This window comes from Buceros rhinoceros, unplaced genomic scaffold (assembly GCF_000710305.1).
Source record: "Buceros rhinoceros silvestris isolate BGI_N320 unplaced genomic scaffold, ASM71030v1 scaffold7572, whole genome shotgun sequence".
Classification (NCBI taxonomy): Eukaryota; Metazoa; Chordata; class Aves; order Bucerotiformes; family Bucerotidae; genus Buceros; species Buceros rhinoceros.
The window spans coordinates 40,150-63,499 of record NW_010399399.1 but is presented as its reverse complement, the minus strand read 5'-3'; the positions used below and the strand labels follow the sequence as shown (position 1 = coordinate 63,499).

General features: G+C 40.6%; 1 protein-coding gene across 1 annotated transcript in view; it reads left to right on the top strand.

Annotated features, from left to right (window-relative positions):
* Window positions 1-1,094: 1,094 nt before the first annotated feature.
* Window positions 1,095-23,350, top strand: part of SEC24D (SEC24 family member D) — a 41,090-nt gene continuing 18,834 nt past the window's right edge. The window contains exons 1-7 of the mRNA XM_010131443.1: window positions 1,095-1,236; window positions 2,983-3,109; window positions 4,932-5,080; window positions 7,020-7,289; window positions 7,871-7,992; window positions 10,886-10,997; window positions 12,360-12,487. Coding sequence (XP_010129745.1) covers window positions 1,095-1,236; window positions 2,983-3,109; window positions 4,932-5,080; window positions 7,020-7,289; window positions 7,871-7,992; window positions 10,886-10,997; window positions 12,360-12,487 — 1,050 coding nt within the window. The remainder of the gene's footprint in view (window positions 1,237-2,982; window positions 3,110-4,931; window positions 5,081-7,019; window positions 7,290-7,870; window positions 7,993-10,885; window positions 10,998-12,359; window positions 12,488-23,350) is intronic.

Genomic DNA, 23,350 nt, shown 5'->3' with positions numbered 1-23,350 from the left:
TTTAAACATTTGTTTTCTTCTCCCTGCGTTCACCCTGTTCACTAAGAAGTAGGAGATAAACTGCTTCAGATAGCTGCAGTATTAACTCCCTAAGATTACCTGAGAAATTTTCTGCCACATTGAGGAGTGTGGTTTAGAGCTGCACAGGCAATGTGTGACTAGGGCATTTTGTTGTTATTGTTGGTTGGTTGGTTTGGGTGTTGGTTGGTTTGGGTTTTGTTTGGGGATTTTTTTTTCCTCCCTTCTTTAACAACAACAGAACCAAGATGTGAAAGCTTAGGGAAAAGATGCCTGGTAGTAGCAAGAAGAACGTGTTGAGGCCATACTGCGCTCAGAGAAGAGGTTCTCAGTTGTGGAATGCCTTGTGCTCAATTTCCTCACGCTATGGAGTCCTGTACTAAAAAGGCTGCTCAGGCCTGGGCCAGTAATGCAGAAGACAGCTGAAAGTAGGATCTCTCTCCTTCCTGTACTTCATTCTCTGTTTCACCAGCATCAAAAGCAAGGAGTCTTCCCTCACTTCCTTGAAATGGGGCTGATGTAGAAGATGTGATGGGAAGCTGTCCATACCTTCTCTAAAAAAAGATATGCTAGGACAGGAGAAAGATTTGGCAGAGGAGTTTCATACTCTGGTCTCTCTGCCTTTCCTGATTTTTCAGTGTGTTTGTTAGGATATCCGGTATTTGGAGAGTGGGACTCAGTATTTTTCAGGTGTAGCAGAAGTTCGGGTTTTACCAGTAAAGAGAACACTCTGGGACTTTTGTCTGAGTTTTCTTCCACCTGTACATCCGTTGCTTACAGGTTTTTTTCCTCCATGGGCCTGGGAGAGGTGAATCCTGTTCAGATAAATTCAGTGATTTGTTTAAATTGTTGCACTATGTGGTAGTGCTGAGGAAGCCAATCAACCAAAAGCAAACCCACTATTTCCCCCTGACTTCCAGGTCCTCTTTTTGCTCTCAAATCTGTCTTTTGTCTTTCTTGGGAACACAGTGCACAGCCTTTTAAAATGCACAGAGTGAAGAGTAGTGACAGGTGTCACTTTCTCTTTTGCAGATTCTGAAAGAGGACTCAGTACTGGGAGTGAGAATATTGCCATCATGAGTCAACAAGGTTACGTTGCAGCTCCTCCATACTCCCAATCCCAGCCAGGAATAGGAGGCTTTTCTGCAGGTTTAGGACCACCTAATTCTTCACTTCGTTATGGGCACCCTAACTCCTCATACTCAGCACCTCAATCAGGTATGAAATTGGCTTAAAATGTGTTTTCAGAGCCTGCTTTTCTGTGAAAGCATCTTGCGTCTCTCTCTCTTACTTGTGTCAGCATAAAATTATCAGTTTTACACTGAGCATGAATAAGTAAATGTTTGTCAACTCATATGTGTTTATGGCAAGCAGGCTCTGAGAAATGGGTTATGTTCTTCATATTCTTCATTCTCCGTCCTACTGTGTTCTTGGACACAAGCTTGCCTGTGGGTATGAGTTGGTGTTCTACTTGAGCTTGCTTACTGGGTGGTGTGTTTGGATCATGTGTGCGAAGTAGGGCCCATTTGCTTTCTAGCCACTCAGGAGGCAATTTCTTTCTGTGAGGAAGGGGCACCTTGGTACAAAAAAAGGGGATATTTGCTTTACTGCTACCAACATAATCATGCTACAGATAACCTAACTGACATCCAGCAGATAAATGTGGTTATCTTTGTTGCTCTTTTGCTTTTAATTAATTTTAATTTACTGGTACATTTTTAAATCTTTCATGAAGTGTAATATATGAATATAAAATGGCTAAAGTTTAAAAAAATTAATTTGAGAGCACAGAATTTCAGCCTATTTTGCTACATGTAGGTCAAGCTGATCTACTTTCAATAAAGTCAAAGTGGGGGTGCTAGAGTAGTGAATTGAGGCTGTGGAAAATAGCCAAAGATTAAGGTTTCCTCTTCCCTCGCTAAGTCTGCAATACACACAGCCAAGATAGGGAGGCAGGAAGAGGGACCATCTCGGTATTTTGCCTGATGTCACAGGGAAAAATTAAACTAGTCAAGATGTCTGAAGTATTCTCTAAGGAATCAAAAACATGTATTTGGTAAAATTTTTAATAACATTCATATTCTCATGTTACATTAAATTTAGTATTTGAGATGGTGGAGTAGGGTAATGACAGAAGTATATTGAGGGGTTTTTAATTATTCTGTGGTATCCTTGATTTTTGAGTTATGAAAACAGAAAAAAGATGTTTTACTTGGTTTCTCCAAAACTTCTTATTAAAGTCAGCAGGAGTTGTGTTAGCTCAATCCAATGCTGAATTTAGTCAGAAGATAGAACTTCTTCTGGTAATTGGCTTACTGCAATACTTGGGGAAAATACTAGTTTTGGTACCAAACAAATTTTTAATGTTGGAATCATTTAAAGGACAATAATTCATGAAATACAGGTTGAAGAGCTGTTTATTCAGCCCTGCTGCTTATATATATTCTAGTCTCTTCCCAGTCGCTGTTCTAGATCTGATTTAAGACCCATTTTTGGCATAGGTTTACAGGTTCTGCATACGGAGGCTTTTTGTTTTTTAAAGCCTGTTTCAAGTTTTTTTCTGGCAAGGGTCTCTGAAATTAAAGGGACCTTTTCCTTCTACCTGTAAAGATAACTGGGCGACAGGGAAATAGCAGTATCCCAAATGGAACTGCAGAGTCTCTTTCATTCCGGCTTCCTTCTTACTTACTCACCCTCTCGTGTTCTTTTTCTGGAGAGTTACCGGCTACTATTTGCTTCCTTTTTACTATCTGTTCTTTTTCATGTCTGCTTTTATAGCTGACCAGAGATCTGTCCTTTCTGATGGAATCACAGAATGACTGAGGTTGGAAGGGACCTCCAGCTCAAGCAGGGCCACCTAGAGCTGGTGCTCTTACTGCTAGAGCAGTGCCATACACTTGTATTTCTCGGCAATCTTGTGCCTTCTTACAGGGTTCTTACATAAAAGTAATTCTCCTTTTACAGGTGTGCCAAAATCAACTGTGCCTTTTGGATCTTCGGCACCTGTTGGGCCTCCACCACCTGGTATGCATCAATTCAGCCAGACCAGCTTCCAAAATGGACCCGGTACACCAGGGCAACAGCCACATAGGTGACTGACAAGAATTAATACATGACATCTAAGCTATTTGACCCCTCTTACCTCTCTTCAGCTGCTTCACGTTTAAGTGTGACATCCCTTTTACCTTCAGCAGTTCTGACTTACTCCAGTTCTGAACCGGACCTTCTAGTTCGGTTTCCCGTGATGTTAAACTGCCAGATCGTGCAGTGTGATCTGTAATCAATTGCGTTTTACAGCAGCTCAGGTCTTTATCATGCGTTTTTTGTTCTATTTTTAATTATTCTCTCTTCTTGATCTCTTTCTATTGCTGTCCCTGTTGCTTCTAGACCTGTTGCTTCAAAGCAGCAGTAAGGTGTTTCAGTGCTGTTTGATACAGAAGTGGCATTAATTTTTTCTTCTCTTTCTGGTGTCTTAATTCTCTGTTGTTGCAAGGTACCAGGAAGTTGTTACTTAAAAATTAGTCGTTGCCAGCGAAGCAACCAGTAGAAGCTGATGCGTATCTCTGTATCTGTAGTCCCCCTGGCACCCCCCTGCCTTGTTAGGGTGTCTCCCTAGGGTGCTTTAAAGACTTGTTATAATGCAGTTTTGTTATGTCCTCTTGGATGGATGAATGCTGCTCTTTGGCTCAGATCTGCGATTGACTATGAAGATTGATCTGAAATGCTGTTCTCCTGCCTCCAGAACTCCCAGGAAGAAGTGAAGGAGGCAGGAGTGGGGAAGGGAGAAAATAGGGACAAGTGGAAACTGTAAAAAGAAATCTTGGAAAAATGATCGTACAAGGGGATCGCCAAGCTCTATTACACAGTGGTTATATTGTAGGTAGTTATAAGTGGCTAAATATGCTTAGCTCTTTTAATTGTGTGTTTAATTTGTGCATTCTCCCTGTGTAAAGAAGGACCAAAGAGATTGGTGATAACTTGTAAAAGACAATGTACTAAAGCATAGGGAGAAGTGGTTGTCATCCTGAAGGTGAAAAAACGAGGTGAACAGAGTCAAGCTGTCGTGAGCCACCCAGCAAAATACTGATTCTTTTTCCTAGCTTCCAGTCACTGCCCTGACAGCTGCACGTGAACCGTTTCATCTGATCTTGGATTATTTTCATGTTGCTCAGAGCTGGTGTTCTAGGCCAGAAAATTTCCACGTCAGAATTTCAAGGAAGGTCAATTCTACTTCTGTTGTGGTAGCTAGGCTGCTCCTCAGTTTCTGAAGTGGTAATAGGAAAATCCGTGTAGCCTGGCATGTAGGCTGAGACCTTATTTTTTCAGAGTGAAATAGTCTGTTAGAACATATCTTTTAAACCACACGTGTTACCGCTTTCTTTTTTTTTTTCTTGCATTCATTTTTTTCCATATCTGATAATCGTGAGGCAGCTTTAACCTAGCCGTACCTTCCTTTTTTTCCTCTGCTACAGGGAACTCCGTAACAGTTTCTCACTTAATTTTCTTCTCTTCACAGATTTTTCTCCTAATCTTCTTCACCCCTCCCTGGTAGGGAATCTTCCTTTATAAGCATGGAAGGGGGATGGAATGATGCAGTATGTTCAGAAACTCGTGTTTCTTGGTCTTCCAGCTTTCACATAGTCATTACTACTCTCTTTTTGCCATGGCGTACTCACTCTTCTTTGTGCCTAACAAGTGTGCAAACGTTCTGTCTTGCAAAGAGTGCAAACTGTCTGTGCTCCGTGACTGTTTTGATACAAGTATATGTTCTGAGCAAAGTGTGAGCAAGCTCTTAAGAGTTTGGCTGTTCTAATTAATTGTTTCAGCACCACCCTTGAGAAGACATGACATCTTCTACAACTGCGATTGGTTTCTGAAATTTCTTACATAACTGCACTAATTTTTTCCTTTAGGTTTCAAGGCCCTCCACCTCCAAGCAATACAGGACCTTCCTATCCTCCCTACAGTCATCAGCCACAGCCAGCCTATCCAAGTACCGCATCCGCTTCATCTACAACACAGCTCGCTAACCAGCTCGGCAGCATGGAGATAAATAGCTATGGTAATCACTGACTTGTTCCCGGTTAAAGCTGTTAAGGCTATGGTAATTAGAAACTTCTGAACTTCTGTATAAACAGAAAAATTAAATCCTTGACCACCCTCTCTTGCTCAAGTTCTTAGGTATCTGGTTTTTTTTAACCTCATCCTATTAACTAAATCTATATTCTCGGGTTAATTCTGAATTGAATTACTCCAGTCAGTAACAGCCAAGGCATGAGCAATAATATGCAGATAGGGTTTCATTTTTCTCAGCTTTTTAGAGTTTCTCTCTGTTTTGAAACTATCTTACTCTTTTTTTGTCCAGCTCTTATAGTTAGTTTTTCATCTATATTTATTTGCATTTGTTTTGAAGTTAAAACATCTTAAACCTACGTGTCATTGTATGATTCTTCCATGTAAATTACTTCACACCACAAATTCTCTGTTTATCTATAGTTGCTTTTCCTGAGCATTTCGTGTTGAAATTAACCATTTCATTTTAGAGGAGTGGAATTCAGTAACATCTCGTTTTGCTGATACCAGTGTGTTCAGGAGGATGAATTTTTAAATTACGGATCACTTTGGTGGTTGGTATCTTTTGAAGATAGGTGTAAAGGTGAACTTCTGGGTTCAGACTGCGCTGATACTATTATCATGTTCCTACCCTATGTTTACAAGTTGCTGATTTGACTTGAATGAAACCTGTGTAACTACCATGGGTCTGACCCTCTGTACAATTGCTTGTGAAAACTTACACCTTCTTCACCTTAGAAAAATTACGTTAGACTCAAATTCAACATGGAGGAACTGCGAGTGCACAGTTAACTTGGCTCTTTGAGTACAGGGTGAAGTGTGGCCCAGCACCTCTAGAGCATTTCATATATATATCAACTCACATTATTTAGAGTAATTATTTTAATTTCCTGCCTTCATTATATTGCCTTCAACAGTAATTACATAAAATACAATGTTGCTGCTTACCAAATCACCCGCTACAAGGTCAAGATACCCTTTAGAACACTGAAAACACGGATTCTTTACAACTCTGCTTCTGTGCTGGGTTTTGTTCTGATTTTTCCTTAGCTAGTTGAAGTCTAAGTTGATGTAAGTTGACAGTGCTGAAATTCACAGTTTGTAAAGCTACTGGAGTGTTGTTTGTACCAGCTGAGAACCTGAGCTCGTGTTTTGCATGTGGTATCTTTTTCGGTTACTATGTCTGAGAGAAGATGCATTTCAGTATTTGTATATTAATACATGCTTTGTTCCATATCTACTTTTGGTTATATTTTAGCTTTCTTGAAAATTATTTTGCCCTAGATCTTTGAGGAAAAATTGAATTTAAAAAATGTAAGTTATGTAAAGTAATAAGTATTAAGATAGTAAGTCTCAAAAAAACCCAAACCCTATTTCAAGGGTCCTTGTAGTTCTGGATCTTATAAATAACAACATACTATTCTTCACCAGTGTGTACAGTGTAATTCCCGCATGTTTCACCTTTTATCATCAAAACCAGAAGATTATTGTAAACCAGATAAAATGGGTGGATTTACTTTCCATCAAACCTGTCACGGTGAAATGCTAATAGCAGACTAACAAAGCATGCCACGTCAGAAAGATTGATTATTACTCAAAAAGAATATTGTTTCACATTATGAAGTTAAATACTATTTCAAAATGTGAGTATTGTGAGTATGGTTTATGAGTATTCTAATCAACACTTGTCAAAGGCTGGCTTCCCTCTTTCTTTCTCTATCTGCCCCAGCTGTAAAGCTTTATTGAAAACAGAGCCAAAAGAAATAAAATTGAATGTCTGAATCAGTTCAGACTTAAACTGTGAGGTCAGATTTATGTGAACAGGCATTCCGTATCCCCATAATGCAGCATCGTCAGTGTGGGATACAATATTGCCTGTAAGTTGTAAGTTGTTGTTTTTGACTCAGCTGATGCAGTTTCTTGTTCAGGTCCTGGCCCTGCTCCGAGCTGTCACCTGTCTCCTGGGCATCCAGCATCTTTTCAGGGTCCACAACTACCACCACCGACTCAGCAGCAAATCACTTTACCACCCGGATCACAGGTTCCTCCACCTGCAAATAATGCTAATGGCCTTTGTGCTCAACCATCACTGCCTCCTATGGCCAGACAAGATGAGATCCCTGGACCTCTCCCCACAAATCCTAACTTGCAGCAGCTTTCAGGACAACCTCCAGGGCCTGGCTATCATCTGCAGCAAGGTAAGGAAGGATGCTTGTTATGTAATTGAAAACAAAGCAAGCATGGAGAATCACTGGTGGAACTGCACCCCTTCACATCTGATGTTCTGCCAACTTGGAAAAATGAAAATTTAATCCCTTTTTGTAGAGCGGAAAGATTCGCCATGTCAGCCAGTACGTTCAGGGCAAGCTATGCTCTTGCTCAAAAGTCGAGCACTGTTGAGAGTGTTACAGGGAAACGGAGATTGATTTGGATCAGGGACTGAATTATTTGGTTAGTAATTGGTGAAGGCACAATGTACTGCAGAATTGAGATTTTCGTATACTCCATAAAGGTATAGATTGCTCTCGGTCTTATATAGTACTGCCTGGCATAAGCAGCTTTCAAAAATCTTTACTACAGTAATAAAGAATTGTAACTGAATACAATTATTTCACCTGATATAGGTAAGTTAATTTTGACAACTAAAAGCCGTCTAGCCAGACCGGTTTGCATTGGCTGATGTTAGGGGAGAGATTTGAATTGTATGGCAAAAGTTGATGTTGAAAATTGATAATGCAACTGAAATACTTTAAATGAATTGTCATTTGTAACTCTGCAGCAAACTATGGACCTCAGATGGCAGGATCTCAGCTGTCTTACCCTGGTGCTCTTCCTGGGGGTCCGGCACAGCTCCCAGGTCTACAGCAGAAGAAGCTTGATCCTGACTCTATTCCAAGTCCAGTAAGTAATGTGCGCTAATTTTTTCCGAGAGTGAATTTCTGCTGCATTTAAGATAAAGGAATGACAATGCTAATACTGTATTTATTTTAGTTGGGGGGGGTTCTCATAACATTTTGTAACAAAATTGCACTTACATGATTTGGTTCACAAGGTATGATCCAATTTTTTGCAGTTTCTTAATTACATGTGATTTTTGTACTGCTGTCAGTTTTGGATAAGTTAGTGCATAACATGAGTTTTAGTACTGAGGAGGCTTTATGACTTTATCTGACATGGGACATACCATCATGACTCCAAATAGTTTAACAGGAATTCTCAGCAGCAGTCTAGCATGACAGTGAGCTGTACCGAAGGATTACTTGCCTTCCCTGCAGCTAATCACCTTTCCTTTTCACTCTGGAAGTTTGAAGGCCTAAACTTAGTTAACAGATAGACACCTAAAGTAGGGTTTGTGCAGAGTATGGCTATGCGATCTCTAAAACTGCAGTCTGGAAATGTTGAGAAGTCCCATGCTCAAAAGCCACCTCACTCTTTGATTTCAGGAGTTTCCCAGGCAACTAGAATTATTTGCCTGAGCATCCTTTCAGTTGTTTCAGCCTTGTAAAGATTTTGGTGGCTTGGAATAGACTTACTGCTTAAGCTTCAGGCAGGTTAAAGAGGCTCAGCTGTCAAAGCATACCCAAATGTGCATCGGTGGACAGTGTCTCTTCTTTGAATGGCATTAGTGAAAGAAAACAAGGTTATGGCTGTGTCCATCTTAAATAAAGGAGTCTAGCTGTCAGCCAGAGGAACAGCTAGTCAGATGCAGGCTGCGTTTAATTGCTCTGTTGAGAACAGCTGATGGAAATAGAGAGCAAGAAAATCTGCTGAACTTGTGGGGAAAACACATTCTGATGCACACACTTCTGTTGGTTCTGGCAATTGTCCAACAGGTCAAAAGGTCCTCAGAGAGTCGGGATTCTTGTGTTGGGCTGTGTCCTGCAGCTTTGACCTAGAAGTTTCTGCTTTAAAAAAGAAGTATTAAGCACCACACTGTAAGCTAGTCTGGGTGAAGGAATCTTCCACTGCTGTGCTGAAGCAATATTGCTGCACAGGAGAGAATTTGTCTTCCACCAAGACGAGGGAAAAGCATTTGTGTAAAAGCCCAATGCTGTCTTCTAGTCAGCAGCCCTGCTTCCTTAAATTGGGATATTTGTTTGTCCTAGAAAAGGTGATTTGTTTTATCTAGTGATAGTTTTGATGTAAAATACCTAGAATTTTTGGAAAATGCTTGTTGATAATCACTTAGAGATTTATGTGGCAACTGCAATTGCAGTAAATTGTAACTGAATTGCGCGTGGGGAAAAAGCCACCTAAAGTGTGTGTCTGCATAGTTAACAAATGCCCATAATAAGTCAATCATCCCTAGTGTTTCAGTATGATGCATTTTACATAAGAAGGATAAAATGGTCTTGTCTAATTAAAAAAAAAAAAAGGGAAGGGTGGTGAAGGCAGGGAGAAGGAGGTCTGGTGTGAAAGTGTGGACTGATGTCTTGTTTCAATTACACACGTAGAATAAACAGCCTTGACTATGACAGCGATGTTAAAACAGGTTAAAAGGTTTGTTTAAGCAGCACAGAGAGGATCAAAATGACATGTTTAAAAGAAACGTGATCTGGGTCAGTGTCTGCAAAGGGCAAAAAGCTAATTCAGAATGAGGAATAAGTGTGACCATGTGTATTTCTCTGGCTGTATTTACATCACATAATTACAGTAGTGTTGCCAGATAAATTTACTTCTTATCTGTAGCCATTGCTGATTTATATTGTTCTTGCATATGTTAGGGGTTGATACATGCTCTGACAACATCTGTGAGAAGTAGCATCTGGGTTTTGTCGGCAATAATTTCCAAGAACAATGATATATTTAGGTCAGTTTACTGCAGAATACCATGGTACATTGATCCTTTGCAGAGCTAAGTCTGAAAGAGGTTTGCTTTCTTCAGCCAGTGGACACATTTATTTTAGGAGCAAAACCTTTTTCCTTCTAATGCAAGAGTTAGCAAAAGTATACAAGCTGAGGAGGCAGGGAAAAGTGATCAAGCAGAAGATATAACAAGCTCTCTGAGGAAGGTATTGTATATTTAAACTGCAATACAAAAACTTTACTGGGGGGTGAAAAACCATTACAGGCCCCGGATTATCTCCAGTGTTAGGAAATAGCCCTTGGACAATGATCAATAGACTCTGTGTGACTAGTTTTGGTTTTCTTCTGTTTTCCAACAGAGGCTTCTGAACTTCCATAGGTATTATTAGAGATTCATGTGCATTGTAAAGATACAGTTCCAGTGCTGAAATACCCGTTAGCTAGGAAGGTGATCTATTACATGGATTGTAAAAGACAGCGTGGTTGAGAACTAAGCGACAGAGAACAGCAGCTGGCACAACTGTGGTCGTACAAAAGATAACATACTCACCTGAGTAAGGTGATGCAGCCTTGCACTTCTGTTTGATCTGGGAGGACGGAAGGCCACATTTAGTAACAGGGACTTATTTCCACCATCACTGTCCCCAGTTTACTGGCTAGACTCTTGAAAAGGTCTGTCCTGGCAGTCAATGTACTCACTCTAAACAACTCATTTGGTCCCTCTGTATAGGTCTTACCCACCCCAACGTGTGGCATTACTCCTGAGTTCCTACAGACAGCTACGGCTGTGAAGGAGTTTTACGGCTCAGCCGTGTCTATCATTTTCTAGTTGTTCACCATCCCAGAAGCCTGTATTGTGATAGGTTTATAGCTCCTCTGTGTAAGCCAATGTCAGCAGCAGTATTTGGCGCAGAAGTCAGCGTGACTGTGAATGTAACTGAGTGCACAGCTTACCTTTCTCATACGCTTCTTGCTTCTTATTCATCAGATTCAAGTCATTGAAAATGATAAGGCCTCTAGGGGAGGGCAGGTCTATGCTACCAACACAAGAGGACAGGTTCCTCCTCTTGTCACCACAGACTGCATAATCGAAGACCAAGGTAATTGTCCTTGTTACTAATTTGGGAGTCTTTCTAGTTGAAATCAAATATAATTAAAAAAAAAAAGACTAAATTATCAATTATCAATTTTCTCATCTGAAAATGATGCTCCTTGCTCTGAATTGGACATGGAATGGGAAACTCCCTTTAAAGGAAAAAAAAAAGTGGGGGGCTGAAGGAAGAGGGAGTTGAATTCTTGCACCTTGGTTAACACCTTCTCTACCCTTTCTTACATTTAAAATAATACGAATACTTGAGACAACTTTTCTTCCTGGCTTAAAATTTTTCAAGGTTTTACATTTCAAGTTGAAGATTATTAAGATTATTTTTGGATTCTTCTGAAATTTTGAAGATGGATGCTAGCAGAAGCAATGAGACTAGCACTGTTACAAGATACACATTTTGGAAACTCTGTTCAAGCCATAGGGGCAGCCTACAACCTGTCTAGTTGACTTAATTTTTTCCTTTGGCCAATGTATCTGCCTCTGCGTCTGCCTAGAGCCTGATGTACGATATTCCGTGTGCTGCTCTTGGCAGCAAAACTGGATATTTTAATACGGATTAAACTGATGGTATCATTTAGTCCAGCATGTATTTATCAGTGCTTAAATAAACTGTATAAAACGTACAAACATTTCAAGATTTTTCTGGCAAAATCTGAGAATTGGGTAATGTAGTTCTGATGAACAAAGAAATTCCTTTCAAGAAACTGAGCAGAGCTGCAGCTTGATGGTCAAAAAAGGAGTGTAAAGATGTGGATTGCTTGAGCTCCTGTCACCTTCCAGTGCTCTTGTCCGCAGTGCTCAGCGCAGTTTCTCATTGGGGGATCTGAGCTATGTGTGCCTCAAGAAGTGGTGTGGTGACTCAAGAAGTGGCGTGGTGACTTTAGTGCAAGATAAATGAGCGTGATAACGTTAACACAGATACATTAATTAGAGCTGTCTTAACAGTCTGTGTCAGTCTGCAGCATTTCTTTATATATGGTGTTGACATTTCCACTGGGGATTTCATCCACGTTATTGTCTTTTAAGATCTTAGATACGATCTGTTTCAAACTCATCTCTGTTGAGATTCTTATTGCAAATAATGGGGGGGTTGGGGGGGAGGTTCTTGATGTGTTGAAATCTCTGCTTTGCACTTGAACAGCAAGAAAAGATTTATCCACAAGGAGGGGCAATGGGCTTGACATGTAAAGAGGACGGATGGGTGGAAGCTTGCATGGGAGGGAGAAAAGCAACGTGTTTAACTTAGCATGTGTACTCGTTGCTTTGTGGTGGTGTTTTGAGTTTTCTGGTTTGTTTTAGAGACAGGTGGGTTTCTCTTAACAGCCTTTCATTCTGCATGCTGTGTTGGGTGTTCTAGGCCACGCCAGCCCCCGTTATATCCGATGTACTACCTACTGCTTCCCGTCGTCTTCAGATATGGCCAAACAGGCTCGCATTCCACTGGCAGCTGTCATCCAGCCTTTTGCTATTGTGCCACCAAATGAGGTAAGGACTGACTGAATATTAGTTCTCTGGGGCTTTGTCTCCTAAACATTACGGATTTGTTCTTCTCTGATTGGGTTGAAGGGCGAGGGTGTTTTACCTCTGACTGCGGTGGAGTAAGGCAGCAGAGATGACAGAAGACTCTGAGATGCCCTTGGGTCATGTTGCAACTTCAAGAGATGCAAATGTTTGCTTAGAAAAGGTACAAGAGTGACAACTATACAATCTGAACCACTGGGTTCCTGGTGATCCCCCAACTGCCTCTGTTCTATGCCAGCTTTGTCAGTTACTTGCTGCGCTGGAACTCCAGAGCTATAGGCAAAGGCACTAAAAGAGGCTGACCACAGACTGTACAAGTTAATTTTAAGATGTGGACAGTTACGTTTAAAGAATGACATTTTTCCATTTAGTTCTTTACAAGAGAGTTTAATTTCACAGCAAACTGAGAAGATAATGTTATTTTCTACTTGGATGAGCTGAGTCAGGGGAGACAAGTGTAACCACTCATTTTTGACATTCATTTGGAGGCACTAACCCAATCAATTCCTTTTCTCACAGTACCTTCTCTATCCCTTCATATTTCAAATGTATCCATAGTTGTTCCACAAGATATTTCTGTGATCTTAAAACAGTTGCCCAGGTTTTCTGGCACCTCCATTTTATTAGTAGCAAGGTTAAAACCAGTTTTCAAGTGCACCATTTAGCTGCATCATCCATAGGATCATCTTTCTTGTTCTTCAACTCTTGCCGTTGCACAGCTTCTAAATTCTGCAACGAAGGTCTGCAGAATGCATTTCCTTTTCATGTGCTGCACTCATTTACTTTCAGAGCACTGTTTGCTGGGGAAAAAAACTCAGGGATTTTATGAAAGTTGTAGTATGTGATTGTGACTTCAAAAAGTCCTCATAAAATGCATGCACAGAAAAGCCTAATTAAAATTGCAAAGACTTTCAGTACTTGCAGTCTCTGATTTTCCTTTAACTTTGTTTTATTACTTGTAAATTCTTAGTGGTTTTTTTTTTTTAAGTATGTTGGAAAAACCCAGATGTTGTTCTTTATCGGGATGGATAAATTCCAATCCAGCAGACTCTGTCGTTTGAATTAAGGAGTATTATTTTAGCTGGGTAGGATGTAGTTATCTTCTCTGTGCTCCACAGGGAAATAGGATGTATTGCTCACGGTTCTGCAGATACCGACTCTCCCCATTTGTCTGCTAGAGAGCGATTCGGGGTTTCATTCCAGTTCTTGAGGGGAATGTGCAGAGTTGGCTTGTTGCCCCCCTGTATTTTCTCCTAGATGAAACTCCTGCTCTTGCTTCTCCACACCTTCACTTTACCAGCCAACCTTTGCTCTTTGCTCCTCTTTATCCGGGTCTCAGTGCCATGGTGGAACTTCCCAATTCTGCTTTTGTGTTGGCTCTTTGTGCATCTTCTAGTCTGCCTGTAGTCATTTATGCCCCCCCACGCAGGGCTTCCCTGTCTCCGGCATAGTGTCTGGATAGGGTGATCAATGAGTTGCTAAAATCAAAATCTCTTCCCTGTATGTAAATTAGCGGTATTTATAAACAGTTGTACTTGGCCACGTTCAGGAGGGTTTTCCCAGGGCTGGCAAAAAGACGCGCTCAGTGACCCACCCGTTCTGAAGGGCTAGTGCTCCCAAGCTGTTGGAAAGGTCAGTGGAATTCATTAATCTGTAAAGAACAGACATTTTTCCCTTGCCTCTTTTTTGGAAGAAGCTAAAAGCACTCAAAAAATGTCTCTCAAAATTGGCAAAAGTCCAGCATGGAAAACTTTAGTCTGAATGATTATAGCTTGGTAAAGTTAAAAGAACTGAAGAGATGGTGTAACAGTAGGAAGCACTGGGCAATCTTAGCTGAGGCAGTTTTTCCAAGGCTTGCCTGTGCCCTTTGTCTTCACTGCTGCTGCCAAAATGAGATCTTGCTCTTAAGATCTTCTAATAAAAATGGTCTTTCATATGGGATTTATAATGACTTTAATTCTGAAAGGCCACTTAATTTGAGAGAACTGGGCTTTTTATAGAGGCAAAATACATTCGGGGGCTTATTTGTGTTTCTGAATTTCCTAGTATGGTGCGTTCTGCCTGGAACTAGTGACTGCAAGGCTTGGAATGTTCTTTGTTTCAGAATATCGTGTATCTTATGGACAGTGCCTTGTAACAGAGCCTACAGGTGGTGCTCAGTATAAAGTGGGAATATGTCTAATCTCTTCAACTATTTATAAACAATTACTATGTACATCATGTAGAAAAATGATTTTTTTTCCTTCTACCCTTTTAATGATTAATTGCCCGACATTCACCTTTGTTGCAGCTTCAGCTGGAGACGTGTCTCTGTTTCTGCTGTTCCTATTGTACTCAATGTTAGCTCTTAGACTCAGTTCTGTTTCTTTTCAAAGGAGGAGGAAAAGCAATTGCTACAAAGGTTTAGTCACCCATGGGTGTGAAATGGCCCCGAATGTTTTATGCAGCTGGTAATATGGTTAGGAAGAGGTGAGAATCTGACCTGTCTCACTTGAACTGTAAAGACCTCAGCAAATCCACTCAGTGTACAAAATCCCTTGCGGTGCATGTTACACAGACCATGCCGCTCTGCGTTCATAAAGCCATAGTTAAAAAGCTGTGGGCTTCAAATGACTGATAGACTTAGGAGTGTTCCATAAATATAATTTTTAATTGGTATTTGGCTTTGACCAAAATTATATTTGAGGGTGAATTTAAAATAGTATATAAAATATATTTGCATTTTCAGTGGTCTGTTGCCATAGAATTCCTGTCTTTGTTATGCCACTACTGTTCTAAAACAGTTAGAAACAAAGGAAAAACCTTGCTTTGCTCCCATTTCCAAATAATCATGAGGATTCAGTGCAGTCTTCAGTTGGTTGCTTGTTCCTTTCTGGAAGCTAATCCTGAGTGTGGATTTTGATTCATTGAGAGGATTGTGTGTGGAGGTTTTTGTTTGGTTTTTTATTTTTTTTTTTTAGCATTGATGAAGCATTATGTTTTATCATTGCTTAGTAAAAAAAGCAATGCAGTGCCTAAATCTGCTGACACTGGTAGAATTAGGTATGTGCGTGAGAGAGAGGACACAATTGTACAGACCTTGTGTTATTTTGTAGTTGAAGACATTCACCTTTTTGGTGGATGACTTGGAAATGCTGTTACATGAGGGAACCTGCTGGAGGTTGTGTGCTCTGATTAGCGTCTCTTGCAGAGTTTGCACTTTGACCGTTAGAGCAAAGTGGTGAGCTGTTCTCAGCTGTCCAGGCACCGGGTAGGAGGGTCTGAGATTATTCACCTAAACCAAAGGGATAGGAGGGAGTGGGGAAAGGTAACTGAGGCCCCGGAGCTGGCAGAGATGTGTGTGTAATGTAGTTGATGGTGATGGAGGCATCACTTTGCTGTCGAATCTGTTTTGTTCCTGTTGCTCATTGACAGGGAGACCCTATGAGAAGTTCTGTTTGGAGTTCCATGTAGCTTCCGCACGTTAGCAGCATTTTGTTCTGCCAGTTAGCTACTTTTCATTTGTCTCTCAGATTTTACTCTGAAGAATCGATAATGCTTCAGCTGACAGAGCCTGGAACACTCCCTGAAGTTCTGAAATTGATATCTATAATGAATTTGAAAAGGGCTGTCAGTGGCATTCATAGAAAAGCAGTAGTCAACTGGAAATTGAGCTTTGAGGATCCGTTTCCTTTGACTAAAAATACAGAGATGGAGATAAAAGATCCTGGGAGCTTTCAAATAAGAAGTTTAGGTTCAGTGACTTAACAGTATCTTTCTCAGATACACTCTTCCGGATAGGAGATCCAGCCTGGACAAAGAGAATTCACTATTTCAGCATGTCTGAAAGGCAGATTTAAGTTCATCAGTAGCTGTGGGTTCTTTTGGGGAAAGTGGAGTGTCTGCACAGAGGGGCTGGTTTCCCATCTCCGAATGTGAAGTAGAAATGTTAGCATGCAAATTGCATATTTTTTTTTTTATTAACTGAGGTCTGAGAAAAATCTCAGGAGCTGAGAAATACATAAACTTGAACGGGGCTTTGAAGATGTGTGCAACAGGTATCTCCATTTCCAGTAGAGGATGCAAATTATCCCTGTGGGAGAAAATAAGAACACAAAGCAAAATCATCACGGTGCTAGGTAAGGATGTTAAATAAAAAGCTGTCATGCATTCAGTGTAATGTGTTTGGGTTTTTTTTTGGGGGGGGGACACTTACTATTTCTTTCTTAATAGTCCCTACTATTTCTTTCTCGCTTTCCTGATTTGGATGATCTATGGAAAGTATTTGTTATACATTGAGGATCCAGTATCATTGTTTGACAGAGCTTATTTTTAGTCCACCAGTGCTTTAGCAACAGTCTGTAAAAATAAACTAGCTCTCACAGTTATCATAGTAGACCAAACCCTGCGTGAATTTGTTTTGGAGATGTATGAATATTTCCAGAGCCTGAATAAATCATGTGATCTCGACTTAACATTTAATACTACTTGCTAAAAAAAAGTAGTTTAAAAAAGTATTTCATTTTGGAAAAGCAAATATAAACAACTCCAACTAATTATCTAGAGCTTTAAATATTTAGGTATCTAAATTACTTTCTTCTTTGCTCCTTAGTAGTTTTTTGTCATTCCCCACCATGTCATATTTTTATATAGACACATGCATTTAATAGTGGTTATGCGCTTATGCAGGACTCTGCTTTGGGGAGAGCGAGGAATACTTGGTTTGCAGACAACACAGAAAGATTCCAACTAAACAACTTACCGCCTGCTCCTTTCTATTAGGGATGTGTTAAAAAGCAGAGACTGCAGAGCAGATCCTTGAGGTGCTTGCTGATAACATGTACCTGTTGTAAAAAAACATAATTTCTATTTTACCCTTTGATTTCAGTCTTTTATTTAGTTAGTTATTCGCAGGAGGCCCTTCCCCTATGTTTAATGAGAGCTTAGGTAATTTAGGAGCGTTTGGTGAGTGGTTCTGTCAAAAGACTTTTTTCAAAAGGCTTAATGTTACATGCTTATCTGCACAGTGGGTGACTCTTTGAAGAACTCAGAAGAGCTGTATGTCGTGACATCCCTCCGCAAGAGCCACATCAACTCTTCCTCTCTATATCCTGTTTTATTTGTGTGCATTTTTATGTCCTCATCCATTGTAGCATCTACCAATTTGCATTCTGTAGAATTAGGACTTGCTGGTCTGCAGCTCTGGGATCACCCAGAAGTTCTTTGTAAACTTTCTTTTTGTGTTGATGCCTTCTTTCCTTTTGGGCACTGAAGCTTGTATGAGCAATTGGTTTTATGTACAGTTCAGCAATTTCATGCTGGGAGTCTGCTTAGACAGGAATTGCATGGTTAGACAGTAAAATTGTCCGTACTTGAAACCTTTTTTAAACTATTAAAAGATGATAGTTTTAAGAAAACTTTCTGAAGAAAAGGTTCTGAAAGAGATTGGCGGCGCTTTTGCCCTGCTGTCTGTTTTGAAATGTCTCATCCTTCTTGATGTTGGCTTAACTTTGTAATCCCCGTGTGTACTTGGGACTTGACGTAAGTGAGATTCCTTTTCATAGTCACTACTACTGGAAGTGTAATGGTGGAGCATATTGAATGTGTAACGACCTTTTTCCTTTGTGTACGTTTCATATGACCCTTTATATCTAGGTTATTCTAAATAGCTTTATGTCTGTTGACAACACTGGGCTTTTCTCTAGTGTAGGTAGCAAAAGCTTCCTCCCTTCGAATGAGTACGCCACAGCAAAACCAGCAGCTGTGTTTTGGTTTTGTGTTGTGTTTTGTATAGAATAGTGTAATATTTTGCTCGCTCTGAATTGTAAATGGGACAGCAGTTCTGCTTTCTGGATTGTTCAAGATCCAGCAGGAGTGATTTTGTCAGTGACTTTGGGGCATGCTATCAAGTAATTTGTGCTAGTTGTCCTGTTTTTCTAAAACGTGGTGAGAGCAGGAGTCCTGCACATGTGCTGTAACTTAATAGCTATGACACTTAGTCTGACAGTATTCAAATGCTTTTTCACCCTGCAGCAAAGGGCGCCTGACCACCAAGCTGTTTGCTGGTTCATGCAAAACAGTTGGTGGCCCCACAGGTCAAGTCCGTGGACCAGAAGGCGTGTGCATGCACCAATACCGTGCTGCATACCATGACAGCTAAGCCAGTTAGTTTCAGGATAGGGCCATGCTACCAGATGTTCCTCCTTGTTTTTAGGACTTTCCTTGGTGTTTTTAAAACCAATCCATGGTCGAGCTATTGGGAACTATCAATCCATTTAGAGACTGTCCAGGTAGCACAAACCTGTATCCTAAACTCATAGCCGAATACCACATGGTAAGTGTGAGCCTAAGCACTGCTATTTCTACTATTTTCTAGATACTAAAATAAAACAAGCTCCAAAGCATCCTTGTAAATGCCTTCATTTGGGAAGAGAACTGTGAGACTCTGGTCTCATAGCTTTGAGTCCGCCTGGACTATGGAGCAGGATGGGTATTTGATGATCTTTGTTGCACTGTCAATGCTATTTTATTTCAGTTTTTTCCAACTAGCTAGCACCAGGTTAATGTTTGGGGTGTTTGCATAGCTCCTCTGGGGTGCCCAATTCTCATGTGCCTGGTATAGAGAGCGCAGAATGCTTGAGCACCTCCAGGTGCCTCACCCAGAAAGTTTTATGTCACTCCGGAGGCCAGTGTGTGTACGCTAGGTTTCACAATTCCTAATTTAGAGGTGCATAAATCCTGTAGTAGATGGGGCTTTCTTGGTGGCATATGTCCCATGCTAGCCTGTGTTTGGTAGCAAAGCATTCGGAATTGGATTGCTTCCCAAGGCTTCATCAGCTAGGAGAAGGGTTTTTGTTAGCCTGTTGGGCTGGAACTACACTCTAACCGGAATGAACCTCCAGAGACAAAAGTAGCAAAGGCATTTGCAGCAGAGCTTTTCCTAATGCAAGTAATTTTCCTGATGTTAAGTTTTTCTGCCTTTTCGTTGAGGTGTACGTGTCAAATACTCTTAGAGGGTACTCTCTAAAATACTTCAGCAGTGTGTTGTTCCATGCACTGTTGTTGTTACGGTAAGGAGAGAGTTCTAAAAGAGATGGGGACAGTGATTTGAAAATTTGATGTTTATATAAACCTTATTTGTATTGTAATCAGAGTTCCTGATGAATTTTTTACAAATTTGAAATTTATACTGGGAAAATGCCTTTATAAAGATGTTGTTGTTAGTTTCTGATAGGTGGGAGACTGTGTCTGTTCTTCTAAATGGTGATGGCAGAAGCAAAACCTGACTAAGCAACAGGCCATATAAAAGGGAAATAAGGAGTAACATTAATATGCCCTTAATCAAAATTACCATATTGATAATTTGTTTTGTCAACAAAAATGACACTCGAGTAAACAATTACTTTGCCTGTCGCTAGATCTCTCTGTAACTCAGGAGAGCTGCTCGAGCAGCATCTGCCGTCCTGCAGGTGCGTTTTCCTTTACGGACTGCTTGTGGCTTTCCCGAAATGGTGTTTGTCTCCCCTTACGCACTGCGCAAAGGGAATCATAGCAACAGCAGCACATTAAACGTTAAAAGTCCGTGCAAGCTCTAACCTTAAGCTGTCAGAGATGTTACTCAGTTACCTTGGAAACTTCACAGAGTCAGAACACGCTGGTATTTAGTGAGTTCAGGGGGAAAGGTTTGTGGTTTGCTTTTTTTAAACTGAAGTTGTTACCACATTTTCAGTTGATATGTATTTTTCTTATCTGTGCGTATTAGGGCAGAGACATCAACTGACATATAGTCACATCTCTCTATCCACCTGTATATGTGGGACTGTATGTATAAAAAGAAAAAAAATCACATATTTGGTCTCTAAAAGTTGATGACACCCCAGCAGGCCAGAACAGTCCTGAAATCCAAAGTCAGATTTTGTGGTTTTTTTTTCCACAAGTGCTCTTTGGAGTCTTGTTGACTGGCTCTCCTAAGGATATGCTAGAGCATGGTAGAAATGGTCACATCTGTGGTTTTGGATTAAATGTCTATGACCTTATAGAACTGATATGCCAGTTTACCCCTTATCTTTGTATGTTATAAGCCGTGCCTGTGCTTTAAACCATGGTGTTAGATTTATCTTTTATTTAGCAATTTCGGAAAAATCTAGGTGAGTGTAAACACTGATGTTGACCATACAGCACGTGTAGGAGACTGGGCCTGTCAAGAAGTCAGTAGTAACGACATCTGGAGCCCAAATTCTGTCTGCTGTTTTCAGGATCCTCTAGCGCTCTCCTGCAGTGATCTGCAAAAAAATTAAAATTATGCCTGAATGTTTCAGAGTACTATTTACTTCTGTAAAATGTATTGCTAAATATCTCTTGTTTTGCTGTGTGCTTGAATGAATTTCAAGCCAGACAGAGAACAAATCACTGAAAATCAAACTTCTAATTTTATTGTCAAACTCCGGTGGTAAGTAAAGCCAGACTACCTCTCTTGTAATTATTGCTTACCATTTCTGTAGAGAAACTTCCGAAAACTTGTCTTATTTTTCAATGGTTTTACAGCTACTGTGACAATCATGCCAAAAAATCTCAGGCAAGGACTGCAGTGCTGGACCATCTGTGATACTGATAGGTGGGAAGTGGATTAGTACAGGCATGAGCCTGAGTCCTCTCATGTGATTAATGTCTGCATATTGCCCTCGGGAGTGCTAACAGGAAGTAGGGAGGAACAACATGAGAGTGACAACATTGTCCTGGGGTCATTCGGGCTGTGTCTTACACCTTCCCTTGTTCTCTTCTTGTGTATGTGCCTCTACATCAGCTCCAGCTCTTGCTAGGATGCGTGTAGACGGGACTGAGGCCGGTCTTGCCTGAGATCTGATTAAGTGCTAACATTCTGGAAGTCTGTTGTTCACCACAGTTTCTTGATGATCCGATTTCATGCTCCTGCTTATATCATCAGTTAATCCTGGCTGCTGACCTTCACTTGAGATACAGCATGTTGGTACATCCAAATAACAGTCAGCACTTCAAAGCTGGGAAGTGTTGGAGAGCACTGACTTGTTAACACTTGGTATTCCTGGTCTGGGATCATGACCAGGAGAACTTGCGGTGCCTCTTTCTTTTTCCCTCTTTTTGTCTTCCCAGCCCCCCTTCTGTCACCTGTATGATATGGAAGTTCTAAAAAGTAAGCGGTTTAATTTTGGTGTTTCTTTACATCACAATTGTACCATTCTTGCCTATGTTTTCCCCCGATTCTCAAACACTGAAAACTCCTTCTTCCCATGTTGAATAGAGTAGCCTGTATTTACCCTCTTCACGCTGCCAGCGCTATTCAGTTAGTTGCAGTAGTCCCCTAAAAAGGGAATGCTGAGGAATGATTTCAAGGATAGTCTGAGGTATGATCCACTGAAATCACTACCTAGTTTTCTGTTTATTTTAGTAGTTGCTGGATCATATCCCATGTGCAGTGCCAACTTGAAATTCAGCTACCATGGCACAGTATTTTTTTGCACTGCCCTGTAAGCAGGTGAACGTTCAGCCTGGGTCCGGAGGTTTTTTGAGCAAGGAGGTTTGAACATGCTTCCTGAGTGTTTAAAAGATCTGTAAAAATCAGGATAGAGCTGGACGATACTGCATCACATGGTTGAGGCTTTAGCTGTGCTGCAGTTAGGCAGACAAAGAAAGATATCGATGAAAAAGGACTGGACTGTGTTATGGAAAATACTTGAACCTGCTGTGAACCCTGCAGAGGAGATAGTCCAGCTTGAGTCGTCAGCTGAGGAGGCCGATAGTGTTCAACATCTAAAAACCAAGAAGAGGCAAAATAATGTCCGTCATCAGAGGGAATCTTTTCTGAGAAAAGACAGTAAGAGCATCATAAGGGAAATGCTTTCTTGACATTTTAATGCGAATCAGTTAAAGCAACTCGAAACCAAGGGATTATTTGTAGACTGGTTAATCTTTCTCAAAAGCAATCTATGATGATATAATAAAAGAAAACAAACCCCTTTGCAGTCCTAGGAAACAGAGGCAGCTTGGTTCATGACCTAGTTTGGTTTTTTTTTCCAAAAACATGAGTGTTACATTTCAAAATTCTCTCTGATTATCAGGAGGTTTTCCTTATCTCTTACTAATTAAACACAAGCTTTATTTGGGTAGTGGTACCACACTTGGCCAACAGCCTTCTCCTCTGTCCATTAGGCAGTTATATCGTATAGCATATCTTAAAATGCCCAGATGAATATTTTAGTAACTAGACTTGCATCCGTGTAAGTGTAAACAGTAACTCTGGAAACGCTGCTGTTCTGAATTTGTTGCCCTGGCAAACCGCACAGCTTGTCTGTTAATGCACTGTCTGGATTGAACGGTTTGCAGTTTCATGTCTCTTTTTTTTCTGTTAATCAAGCGTGCAAACAGAGTGTTTAGTGTTAAAGTAAAAAATACTTTATCTGCTGTAGTACTGCCGATGATGGAGGATAATTTTAAGGAACTGTCTGTCACATTAGATGTCATCAGGAGTTACCTGTTTGTGAGATAACTCTTCCTTTTGAAACAAGCAGTCCTCATCTAAACATGTCCTGAAATCTTAGATCCTCTAAATCTGAGGTTTTCATGGGCTGTGTTTTCAGCATTGTTTGCTCTGGGGTGATTTGTGGTTGAAAGGGCAACTTGTCAGGTGTTACACTCTGTGGAGTGACCCTCCTTGTCTTCCAGTGGTAACGTTCTTCAAAAGTATGTAGAACTGGTGGCAAGTTCTTCTTCTTGTGGGAATGAGTAAGGGTGTGATTGAGACAGTGATCTAACTGAAAACTACACTCATGGAAGCACACAGCCAGACTTCACAGGCTGTGTGGGCCTCCTCTG